Source organism: Madurella fahalii, assembly GCF_045866475.1.
Source record: "Madurella fahalii IFM 68171 DNA, scaffold_1, whole genome shotgun sequence".
NCBI classification, from domain to species: domain Eukaryota; kingdom Fungi; phylum Ascomycota; class Sordariomycetes; order Sordariales; genus Madurella; species Madurella fahalii.
Genome location: NW_027263971.1, coordinates 7,482,953 through 7,496,313, shown reverse-complemented (window position 1 = coordinate 7,496,313; position 13,361 = coordinate 7,482,953). Strand labels below are relative to the sequence as shown.

The 13,361-nt window shown below is 41.7% G+C and overlaps 2 protein-coding genes across 2 annotated transcripts; one reads left to right on the top strand and one right to left on the bottom strand.

The window, feature by feature from the left end:
- Positions 1-3,052: 3,052 nt before the first annotated feature.
- Positions 3,053-4,592, bottom strand: MFIFM68171_02153 (uncharacterized protein; the record flags this gene model as incomplete). Its single annotated transcript, XM_071057575.1, has 4 exons — positions 3,053-3,425; positions 3,497-3,877; positions 3,946-4,253; positions 4,317-4,592. 4 exons carry the CDS (start codon positions 4,590-4,592, stop codon positions 3,053-3,055), a joined length of 1,338 nt encoding a protein of 445 aa, XP_070913676.1.
- Positions 4,593-6,842: 2,250 nt separating this feature from the next.
- Positions 6,843-8,286, top strand: MFIFM68171_02152 (uncharacterized protein; the record flags this gene model as incomplete). The annotated part of the gene is made up of 5 exons (XM_071057574.1): positions 6,843-6,880; positions 6,950-7,345; positions 7,426-7,480; positions 7,544-7,830; positions 7,923-8,286. The coding sequence occupies 5 exons, from the start codon at positions 6,843-6,845 to the stop codon at positions 8,284-8,286; spliced, it is 1,140 nt and encodes a 379-aa protein (XP_070913675.1).
- Positions 8,287-13,361: the final 5,075 nt, after the last annotated feature.

Here is a 13,361-nt window from a genome sequence, read left to right as displayed (position 1 = left end):
TCCAAAAGAATCTAAGATAAGCTCACAATATTCAATCTATAATAACTCTAGCTTTCTCTCTTTTAGATAAAACTTTTAATCAAGTACTTTGAATTCTTTTCTTCATCTCCTTCTTTTCTAACTTCTATATAGCTTAATAATTATCATTATTATCTTCAATACTATTACTTATTAATATAAGTTTTATACTTAGTATATATGATACAATTTCCTATATATATAATAGTAAAAGGTTTAGTACCTCCTATCTTAAGTAAAGTAGTATAATAATAATAATATTAATAATTAAATATAATTAGCTAAAATAATAGTTTTATAAAACTAGAATTAACCTATAGATAGAGAAATTTCTTTAGGTATCATAAGTAAGTAATGATTATTATCGAGATTTGGTGAAAAGTTTTATTTGTACTAAGGTATATAATATAACTATATAACGAGTGATACAATATAGTGAGCGATATACTCCACTACTCTAATTGAACTGTTATATAAGATACTAATACTACAAAGAAAATGATAATTAAAAATACCCAGAATCTGATTCCTCATCTGTTTTTTATCCTCTTAGTACGTATAAGAATTATATCCAGTTTTACCGTAGTTACTACGATGTCGTAAGCCTTTTATACATCTCTTTATATAATTACTCTCTAGCTATATTTTCTCCTCTTGCTCTACCTATATATTCTTTTCTACTAAAATATCATTTGCATCCTATATAGTTAGTAGTTCTCCTGCTCTAATATACTTTTTTTTAACCCTTTAGCATTTGCTTAGTTCTGTATTTATCCTCTCAAGCTCCTTTATACGAGCCTTTATGAATACTACCTCGTATATAACTTGCATTGTACCCTTTATAATTTAGTTAAAAGCTCTAAGAATTAGTATTAAAGAGCTACCTTGATATCTAGTAATATCATTTTTGATGTATATTAATTGAAGAGAGATCTCAGTTGTATTCTGTGGTATCTTAGAGACCTAACTATCATATAATATCTTGGGAGTAGTAAGAGGTATTAGTATATAAAGCCTAATATCTAGCTAAGAAATTACCTTTTCTGGGTTAAATAAGATAAGCTCTATCCTTTAGAAATCTCTTTATATATTATTAGACAAAAACGTTACATTGAACGTATCGTAAAAGGTAAGAAGTCTAGCTTCATAATATAGTAAATATAGTTATATATAAATTTTTCGATTTCCTTGCTATACAACTACTTCAATATACTAAAGTACCTAATATTAAGTAGCTGAAGTAAGTAAGATAAGTATAGAGATACATAGAGTATTATAATATTGTTAAATTAATAATAATCCTTAAACTCAAATATGTAGTAGCTCTTATATCTATTGAGGATTAGAAGATATTTTCTACCTATTATATAAAGATAAGAGTATTTATCGAAATACTTAATCTAATTAAGATCTATCTAGTTATTTATCTAATTAGTTTCCAAAAGATCGACTATTTAATTAGATAGAAAAGGACTATTATAATACCAACTCTTGAGATATACTCTCTCTATAACTACTATATATAGAGGAATAATGTAACTACCTAAGTATATAACCCGAATTACTATAATCTATTCCTAATTACTAGGCTAGACCTTTTTAGCCCTTCTATAGCCGTCGAATAAGGTAATAATAAAGGTAGTTAAGATTTAGCCTATCAAAAACCTAGTCTTATTAAAGTTCCAGATATCCAATTCCTAGATTCTATATTTCGCGATTATATTACAAACAAGGTTAAACTATATACTGATTATCTCTAGATCTTCGCATTTAACTCTCTAGTAATCATATAAATATGACTAATATATCCAAAGCTCTAGTTATCATCGTACGAAGTTAGAAGCCTAATATAGTCCGACATATAACACGTCGTACACTATATATAGTAAATCGGCTATATCTTTGATAATAGTATATCTTAGTGAAAACCTTTACTTATAGATATCAAGAATCCTTCGTATAATAACCTACTCCTCGAGGGGATTTAAATTCTGATTTTTAGGGATAATATCTACTCGAAGGAAGATTTCTTTACTTCGCTGGTCGAATATCTTAAAGGGTACTTTATATCACTTTACAGTACCTCGAAAGCTAAGTATCTTATCACGTTCTATATCTTAGAGGGTAAGTTGTAATTGTACTTCATTTTGGGTAGCAGATATATTTTATTGTAGAGAAATTTACGATGGTATACGATAGTTCAATTAGGGTGGCAGAATGTATCGCTCGCTATATTGTGTTGCTCGCTATATTGTATTGCTCGCTATATAGTTACGTTATTTATAAAAATTTATAGGATTTAGATTTTGGACTAATTCACATTTAAAGCGTCGTACTCACCAGTCTATGACAAAGGCTTGCGTATCTCTACCGGAGGAATATTCGGCCGCCAAGAAACCTCACCGTGCTATCGTATAATACTGGGAGCTACTAGCTTAGAAAGCACCGCCAATGGCAGCATTCTTGGCAGCGTTGGTTACGGTTTTAGGTCATAGTTCCATCCCTGTTCTAGCCATCCTAAATGCCGGGAAGCAATACCTTGATGAGATTGGACGAGGGTAGCGGAGAAGATGTCTCCATGGGACAAGTGGCCCCCTCCTGTGCACGAGGTGCTGGAGGGTGTACTGGCTGGTTCAGAGGAATCGGCCCAGTTATGTCATCTCTCTTGTCCGTCTCAGAGGACCGGTCTGTTTAAGAAATGGGCAGTCAAACAAGCTGCCATCCATTGAACCGCTCCATATTGATGGTACTGGAATGTACGAAAGACTGGATGAACCCACAGAGAACTCAAAAATACGCAGTATCTTGACCATCAATCGTAAATGAGGCGCCCTCGAAGCAAAGAGTGACTTTTTTCTCGTTATGCTCAATCTCCCACTTCGCAAACTTTTCTTCCCAACGACTAGGTATCGGATACTGTAGTACCCTTCGACATGATTGACATCAAGGAGCGACATTTGGAAAAAAAAAAAAAAAAAAAAAACAGAAGCGTCAATGGTACCCAAGCTGAGCCGACCTCCTCGTCCTCTATGACTTAGTTGCCGAGGACTTTGCCAAAGGCGGCCAGGAGCACAGGGTTGTTGTCGGTGGAGGCCGGAATGACGATCTCACGGCCGTCCTGGTTCTTCTTGACATCGCTCCAGTTGGTCGAATTCTCCGTCTCGTGGGAACCGCTCCCGCCGACGTTGATGCGGAAGCCAAAGATGGTAGCAGTGGCGTTGGCGTCGTGCTTGGAAGCCTCCTCCATGTAACTGGAAACCTTGTCGTAGAGCGCCTTATCCATCTTGATCTTCAAGTCGACTTTGAAGCCCACCACGACGTGCGTGATTTGCACCATAGGCTCTTTCAGGAATGCGGGGGTTTCAGGGAAAACGTTCGGGTATTTGGCTTGCACATCACCCGGGTTCCTAGCAGACATCGTTAGGATCTGGTTTCAGCCCGCCCTGCAGTTCATTGGTCTCGCGGGAATGACACTCACCAGCTGCTGTCCGGATCGATTGTGAATGCCCTGATGCCTCGGGCAACAAGCTCGAAGTTGACCGTCGATCCGATGTCGCTGGCTCGAATTTCGTGCGTCTTCTTCTCCTTCTCGTATGTGTATTCGACCCGGAAGAAAGGGAAAAAGCCACCGCGGGCCTTGACCTTGTCACTACTATGGCCCAGGGATTCCCAGCTGTACTGGCTACTCTCCGACGGGTTGAAGGAGATCTTCGTTTCTTTGACACCGGGGTCGAGAGACGTCGAGATCCAGTTCTGGACCGCCCTTGTGTAGCCCGCGTCAATGACGTATTTCGGCGCCCAATCCCTGGACACCACCGGATTGCCCGTGACTTGAGCGCTCGACACAGCCATGGTACAGCTATGCACCAGATATTAGATCAAGAAAAGAAGACGGGCCTAGGAATGCAGGGGGAGCATGTCACTCACTTTGATGGTTCCTGGGCCAGAGCCTTTCCCAGGTTCCTGAGCATTTCAGTTAAATCCTCCCCGCCCGGGCCCATGACTTTGGCCATGACACTGCGTAATGCTGCAGCGGCACTATCTGCTTCCGTCTTGTATGTCGAGTAACTGTTGGAGGTTTCTCTTGCCCAAGTATCGAATGATCCAACTTTGCCGTTCTCCTCCCATTCCTGCCGGAGCTCTCTTTTCAATTCGTGGAATCGCTTGTCGGCCTCCTCCGCCGTTGCCCTCCTCTCCTTCAAGACTTCGGCGGATCCTACCGAGGAGTCGGTGTTCTATGACGGTTGTAGTGAGCAATCTCTCATGCTATGTATCAGCAGCCTCTCGGGCACACATACGAGCTGTACGTAGCGCAGATATGACAGGCATCTTTTCGCGTATGATTCATTGGACCGGACCAGCATGGGATTGTCCAAATTGATCAAGGAATCCCCGGCCTGGGCCACACCATAGTTGGTGATGGCGCTGTCGACGCTATTCCCAGCCGGGATGGCAGTCGCGTTGAGTAAGGGAATATAGACTCGGTTCTTGGGCCCGATATCCTGGCCGACCGTGAAGGTCGATTTGAGCTTGTTGGCAAAGATCTTCCAGAGCTGTTCGTCACTGGCAGCCATTGTGGGGGCGCGATATCCGAGCGGAGGGTGTGCGAGCTTGATCAAAAGATTGTGCGAAGGGTAGTATGGAGTAGGTAGCTGCTGCTGTCAAGTATGAGGGACGAGATGGGGGCAGCGAGGAGCTCTTATTTGTTGATGATGTTGCAGTCCTCGCCTGTATGCTTCGGCTCGAGAAACGAATTACCCGCGGTATCCAGCAACGGCACCCCATGTCTCTCAACGACCAGTCAACACTTGTGGTCTTTGCATCTACAGCAATGGACAGTGCAACCCAGTCGGCGCTCAATGAGTCATAACAAATAAGTTTCTCAAACACTCCTGCATTGCGTTGGGCAGTGATACACCAGACTGTTTACAATTGCAGTGGCGTCATGGGCGAGAGATCTGCAGATAGCTACGATCTTAAAATACCTCGCCGGGTTTGCCGCCTATCAACAAGGGGATCCGCAATGCCATCCCGTATCGGCGGCTACAGGGAGTCGTCGAATAAACTCTAGATGCAAACATGACTTGACGCTTATTGGGTTCCTAACAAACGCCGGGGGAACCCGATACATCCGGTCCTTACCGCTCTAAGCATCTAATGTAGTGGTAAGGTATCTTGAATCTTAAACGACGTTTTCGGGCGTCATCGGTGGCCTGTAATCTAGAACGTGTCTGACTAGTCACGGTGAAGAAGTCTTGCCGCTTCGAGTCGTTTTGCAGGAGTTTATATGGCAAACATCATACATCTGAACTCCACAAACACACCCTTCTCCCAAAGCAAGCAAAACAATATGCCGCATCATCTCATGAATACTCTAATAAAAATATTCTAGCCGAAATTTCCCCTTTGTTTTCGAAGAGTGTTAAGGTAGTAAAAAGGTATATTGGGAGTGGTAGGCTTTGATGTATTTTCGGCAGTGTGACATGATTTTTGACATGGGGGTTTAGCTTTCTTGGCTTTGCTATGGATATTGACATCAATTTCCTGACATTGAGAGCCGTGAGACTTGTGCAGGGAGACGCTTTTGAAAGGTGGAGCGTCGGGGCCCGACAAAGGATTGGATGCTGCTGCTGCGTCCTGCATGATCAATGAGAGAATATATTCCAATATCTTTACTCTAGGAATTCCATACCAAGCATGATACTCTGAGACCGTTTATTCAGGTGACTGCGAGGATCTAGCTTTCCCGATCTGGGTCATCGCTCCGAAACTGACAGATGCCGATGTATCCGATGGACTATGAGCCTACACGAGAGCTCTTCGGTGCAAATTGCCATCTTCTGTTTCATTCCTTGTTCTTCTTCAACGGTGCAGATTGTTATTGGTGCCGGTGTTACCGCTGGATTATCCCGTCGTATACCCCCCAGGACTAATATGTGGTTCCAGACGTGTTACCCATAAAGGCGCCCGCCTGGGATTTGATAACCCCCCGCACAAAGGAAACGCTGCGCTATAGGAAGATCAACAGGCTGGTGCGGCCAGTAGCCACAGCTCATGGTTGCGTGATGACGTGGCAGCATGTGTAAAACGGTTCGCGTCGAACGATGTCGCCCTGCACACCAACTCCTGTGTAGTGACAAATGATGTCTGGCCACGCAGTATGCACGTGGTGACGGGATTAACTCGAGCGGCTTCCGAGACCAATGATCGGACTAATAGGTTGCAAGTCATTGGTTTCTTGCTGTTTTTCAGTTTGTTTTCCCATTGCTGAGAGGCCGGTGAGCCTTGAAGGTATGTAGGCGAGAGTACGAGTGACATTCGGATTGGCGATTCTGGGATACACCCATAGCCTTTTCGGTCCGCGTGGGTTTGCCAAGCTATCACAGCCAGGTTTAATATGGCACCATGTCCTCCAATCCCAGCCCGTCTCCATAATCCACCCTGAGCTTTTACGGCCTAAGCGCGGTCACCGCAGAAGACCCCTAACTTGGCACGGGACCCGCCCGGTACAGGAATGAGGGGGAAATTGCCTGGCGCTGTTCGCCCGACGTGAACTTCCGGCTTTTTGTTGACATCCCGGTCTGAGCCCGGCATAATCCTGCCACCTAAAACCGGAACAATGACAGGAACCGTCAGGCTCTCAGCATTCCTTTGCCCGCTGCTGCCCTTCGTCTTTCCTACCCCAATACGAAACGGGGTGCTGCCAGTGCGGATCTCAGCTAGTGTACCTACCTCGGACGCTTCTATCATCCACTGGGTTGACCGACCCCAAACTTTTGGCCGTGCTTGCGCAAACTGAGGGTTTTCTGTCAGCGCACTTGAAGATGGAGTCCTTGATCAGAGAGCTGGCCGTGGTTCTGTGGTACGAACTTCTGCTCTGGCAACATTGTGGTAGAGATAGCAGCTGCCTGTGCTGATCAGGGACATACAGTCAAGGCCTGGGAAAAACGGTGGAACTGGCATTGTTAACTCAGCCGACCGGCGAGCAGCCCAAGCGGCCCGACCCCGTCGCACCGCTGTGTCCTGAGACCGTTGTACCGCTGTCTGTGGACCCGGCACCGACCCCTTCGCCGCCGACGCCTCGACCGCCCAGGGGTTGGTCACCCTCCTTCGTGATCAAGGCTTATATGATGGCTCTGAAGTCCAAGTTGACTCCCGAGTCCAGCCTGGACGCTATCAACCAAGCTCTATTTGTCGCGATGCCTCCGGAGAAAGGGGTGTTCCTTGACGTTGCCGACGAATACTTGAACGAGATGGTGTACCAGGTGGCTAATGCCACCCAAAGGGAAGACACCATTGAATTCACGTTCTCTGGTGACTTCTTCCAGTATTTGAACAAGTTTAGTCCCAACCTTTCCTCGGTGTGGTGGAAAAGGCTCCAAATCTGTCAACCACTGACCCCTGCAGTTTCGTCTCGCATCACCATCGTATCGGAGAAGTAGGCGCGCCGGAGATTTATACTGTGAGCCACTAATCCTCGACAATATCACATTTCTGGGGTGGTATCGGCTAACTGGCGGGTAAGTGTGAGAATGATTTGGATGTGGAGGAGACGGAAGAGTCCTGTACGGAGCTGGAGGTCTACCACGCAGCTCGTGTCCAGGCCGACAAGGAGTTTGAGAAGTTGTACAATGACTTCAAAGCCACCCCAGAGCAAGAGCCGTTCCAGCAGTACTTGGACCGCTACGGCGACAACTACAAGAGGGCATGGGATGCTCGTGACGAGGCGGCGAGCAAACTGGAGCAGAGTGATCTGATCCGGCCCATGCTGATTTTCGACTCTGCTCAATCCAGAGCCAAGCCTCTGCATGGGTCTGTGTATCCTGTTCTTTATTTAACTTTCACTTGGACATGAAGTGCAAACGAGCGGGAAAGAACCGGACACGCTCATTGTTTTATGGCAGGCAAAACATGAGATCTACACTCAAGTCCGTCAGCGCCAGTGACTCAGGCCGGAGAAAGCCCGTGATGGAAGACGATATATTCTATCGGCCCTTGCACACACTGTTCGGCTACAGGGATGCCGTGTCGAAATGGCATGAGCAGTATCTCCAAAGGATAGGGAAGCCGAACGTGATTGAGCTCGACTTGGTACAAGCGTTTGATACGCAATGGGCAGATCTAGGGTTTCCCGCCTTCGATTCATGTCACCAAAGTCTATCCGGCATTGATAGAGCCAATCTCCGAGACATGATGAATAAAGGCCTCAAAGCCACCTTGACATACACCCATATGGAAGCGTTTCGCGTTGTCCGCGGGCTCTGGTAAGCTCTGTTCGATGCTTGACCTTCACGGTGGACACTTGGGACACGTTAACTTAATAGGTTGCTAACTTCCGTTATCTTGTTCCGACCGGCCCAGGAATATCGAAGACTTCCGAGAAGTTCTCGGGGAGCCGGGAGAAAACGCCCGACCTGAACTCACGCGCAAGATTTACAAAACCACGCGGCTTCTGTTCGGGTACGGATGGCAGATCAAAATCGACACACACGAGGAAGTATCTCCGGAGCTGATGCAGGAACTGAAGAAACTGCATCTGGATGTCTTTTCTGCAAATGAAGTGGGGACCGACGTGCCGGAAAATTCCGGGTATCCTTTGTTGCTTGGTGTGCTGGCTGATAGGTGCTGAGCTAACAGACCACCGGATGCCGCGAGCTAAGGTACTACTAAGTAGGCCACCGACTCATCGGATAAGGGAATGCAACGCGGCACGGCATAAGTTGGGTGAGGCGGCGTCTCCACGGTCTGAGCTGTGGCTCCATGGAGCGAATCTGATTGTCCGGTAGTCTACAGGTTACCAAACCTAGGATTGTGAAAGAGTTATTTTCCAGTTCATTTCTCCCATCCTATGCATGCATCCCTTGACTACCACAGACGAAAAGTCACGTGGGAACGGCGAAGAAAGGTTGAACTCCCAGACTAGATTCTTTCCGGCTGTAGACGGAGACCTCGGGATGCACTGCTCTTGATGTGTTTTGAGATAAGGTAATTTAGAAGAGGCTGATCACCGTAAAGGATTGAGGGGAAAATGTGCTGCAGCTGCTACTGCTTTAGTTGCCTTCGAAGCACTTTCTGCAAGGAGAGGTCAACGTGAACAATAGATCAGGAGGATACTATGTCCAATGTTGGGAACAGATACGAAAGCTTGGCGTCCGCCTGCCACTATAGAGCTTTCGAGTAGGACAGAAGAGTTGGCACTCATCTCTTTAGATTATTTTAAGATAAGATCTAGTCTAGATACTGGGTTGCCATTTTGACACGTCTGCCTCTGGGCCGGGGGTTCTAGCCTTTGGGTTAAGTACTATTTTCTATTAAGTTAGAACCACTAGACTGAACGGATAAAAAAGTTCTTAGAATAACCCCTTTACAGAACTAGATGACCCTGCTAACCGATATGCCTTTCTAGGGGCAATTATTAGTGAAATAGATATTACTACCGTAAATAAAACAGGTTAATAGATTTCTATAACTATTTATTAGATTTAACTAGTCGGAGTACAAGGGGGGTACTATAGGGTAGTCATTAGATTTGGTATATAGCGTCGGAAAATGAGGGTTATACTAACGATTTCGATAAGACAATTCTCTTTGAGAGTAGGATGATAGTTACCGATTTGAAGATGAATGAGGAGTATAATAGGATGAATACTAGGGGGATTCCCGACGTCTCTAGTACTAGAATCCTAGCTAAATCTAGGTAGCTAGCTTAACTATTTCTTTCTAAGTTCCTAGCTTGTTAAGTAGATATATAGGTCGATATAGTTGATAATTGAGGGCGAAAGTTTAATATAAAACGTCTGAATATATCTCTTATTATCTTACTATAGAAACTAGGTTTTGAGAGATTCTAGATATTGATAGAAATCTAAACGAGATTAGTTCTTTCGCTATTTAGCATTATTAAGCTGCTTAGCAACTATAGTTTTATAATTTATAAGATCTCGAATATAATTTAATATCTATTTCTTAAATATATTCTAGTTCTTTTTAATAGCTTATTACTTAGTTATTAAGAGGTTATTATAATAACTATACTATTAGTTATAAAACTTCTCTTCTATCTAGCCTAAAGTGAAAAGGATCCGATTTATATCAGTTTTATATCACTTTAGGTCCTCTAGGAATACTCAATATAAATCTTAGAGCTATTCTAGACGGTATTGGTAGAAGATATTGTTAGGAAGCTAGATAAGATTCTTTACTTTAATCACTCTAATATATTCTTAGTTACTAAATTCTTTAGAGGGGGACTGGTATTACCTTCTTTTTAGGTAAGAACCGCTAGGAAATATATCCAGCTTATAGAGTAACTGCTCTTCTCGCTCTCGTAACTATTTCACTTCCTCGAGTCATTGGATCTAAGAACGGAGTAATTCTAATAGGTTTTTATGGTGTTTCGAAGGCGAAACCTGAGAGTTAGACAATATATAAGAGGGTATAAACGGTTAAACAGCTGCTGTAGGTAACTCAGATCGATATAGCGTTATAATGTGAGTAGGAGATTACTATCTATTTCTTTGGCTATTTTCTCTGGATCTAGGGGTTGTAGGGGTGCTCATCGTGTGTACTATCTCGGTCAGTGGTAGAACAAGAAAGATCAGAATTGTAAGGAGTTGTTCACAGGTACATTAAGAGGGTTGGGACACGATGTACTAGTACTGATAAACTAATGATTATAGGTAGAAGTCTTCATGAACAGCCTCCTTTTATTGACAGAGACTGATCCTTGTAAATCAGAAGTTTCCTCGCGTGTATAGCTACTATGCAGAGTTCTTATCTACCAGGTAACGTGACATTATTGTGGAACATTCGCCTAGTCATCTTAACTCTGTTAAGAGGCTCTCGTTATACTAGTAATCTCTACTGATAGCTTAATATGCTTAAAGAGAGAGTATTTAGTAAGGTAGCTATATCTAATTAGATCGTAATCTACTTTTAAGTCGAGTATTATAGACGTCTTTTCCTAGTTTCCTTATAACTTGATTACTATATCAAACTCGATATAATAAGAGGTATCCCTAGTATTATCCTATTTCTTAGTCGTTGCAGCCTCTATATATTTTTATAGAAGGATCTAGTTACTACTAATAGTAGAGCCATTGTTAGGGTATTGAAGTGATATATGCTCTGCTTGATTGTAGTGCTAGAATACTATCTAGAGATAATTAGTTGAGTAGTACCCTAGCTAGTTGCAAGTATAGTAGTGTTGTTACTGTTTGTTTACTCTCTTTAGTATTAGGGAATTAGACAGCCTTGATAGACAGTTCTTAGCCATATAGCCCTCCCTTCCATAGTTGTAGTAGACGATATTATGTCTTAGTTACGTTAGTAGAGTTTAGATACTTCTCTCAACAGATTCTAGTATTATAGTAGGTTCTAGTAAAGGTTGTAATCGAGAATGATATCCTAAAGTCCCTTTAACCTATTGACTATCTTTAATCTAGTAGGTAGTACTTACTAGCTACTAGTAAATAGTAGGTAAGATGCTTTAGTAGGTAATTACTAGATAAATCTCTTTATAGAATTTCAGGAGAAGGTTAATTACTTATTAACTCTCTTCTATCTAGTAGGAGAAGTCGGTAGTAATAGTTATATATCGACCTACAAATTCTATTACTATCTTATTGTCATACTAACATAGGTTATTAAGCTATATAGCTATAGAGAAGGTATATATCTCTAGATTAGAGAGCTAACTACGAAGGAATTTAATGAATTCCTTCTATATTACTAGAATAGAATCGAAGGAAAGGTTGTTTTTCTGCTTAGTAATATACTTAACCTAAGTATTTTTAAAGGTCCTATATAAGCAACTTACTATATATATAACGTAGTTGCTACTTAGAACGTTGTTAAGGAGGTAGAAGTTCGCTTTATATTTGAAGAGAAAATTACCAATAGCAGTTATACTAGATCTACTATATATAGGATAGATAAAGGTTAGAGTTTTCTATATCACTTCCCTTTATACGACTATTCTAAGTTACTAGAGTACTATATTTATAAGGGTTGTAGAAGTAGGCTCAGAAGAGGTTAAAAGACCTTCTATAAGAGATATACTATTAGGATTAGCTAGAGACTCTAATTCTAGTATATGTTGATTCTAATAGAGCAGTAGCTTAAACTTAGCTCTCTTATAGTATAAGGCAGCCTCTTAGTATATAACAGCAATCTACTCGTCAAGTTATTACTCTTTGTCAAGTAGTTGCTACTATTTCTTAGATAGAGATACATCTATCTATACTGCAAGAAAGTGGTTAATAAGTAGCTTATCTGTAAATAGACGCTTTTAGGTTATGCTAAGAAAATCAAAAACCTAGAGATTAGAAAACTTAGAGATATTAGAGAGTTGTACGATACTAGAAGGTTAGTTATCCGATATAAGCGAGCTTTCTATTTTACTTATAAGCTAATTAAATGTAGTTTATTAGTGTCTTAGTACTATACTCGTTCCAGATAGTCTAGTTACCTAGAAGATAGAGAGTTCAATATATAAGGATTAAAGATCTAAGGATATTAGGACTAGAGTACCTAGACATGAGCTATTACGAGTTGACAAGTTTGAACCTCGGCCTGTTGTGAGCTACCTTGTCATGTGATCTTGGCTCGTTAGGGGTTAACTTTGTCACATAAATAGTGTAGTTCTTCCGCCCTCACTTGCTTTGAGGGACGAGCAAAACCAGAACTTTACATCGTCTTTTTGCTTCGCAACATGAGCAGTATATACGTAATATTAGAGCAGAGTGATTATTAGAGGCAAGATATAGTCTTATTGAACTCTATCTCTCTTCTAAGCTCTATCTTCTACCCTTCTCTTTATACCCTGCGATAATAGCATCTGGGCTCACTTACTCTACTTACTACTCCATTATCGTCCTTGTTTGTACACTCCTTCGACACCCCTTTAACGCGATATCTACGCCCTTTTAGCTTAGAGTTGTTGTTACTTTTATAACTCTGCTAACACTACGGCTTTGTAGCTTCTATTTTATGCTAATGCTGACTTTACCAAGCCAGTCCTCACATTTAGACGCTAGTATTATCTTCTATTTAGAGTGCTAGAGAGCTTATTCTTTAAAGATAGAGTAGAACTCTATTAACTACCTTATAGTAGAGTGGTCTGGAGTTTATAATAAAGTATATAAGGTATAAAATTATAAAAGTAATATCTAGGAATATAAAACATAGCTATATATAGAATTAATCTGATATTATATATATATCAGTGTCTCTTATTATGGATAGCAGTTCTATTATATAGAAAAAAGTTTATTATAACTTAAAGATATTACTATAGGCTGTTCTAATTATATTAAGTCAGTGATCTTATTAATATAAGTGGA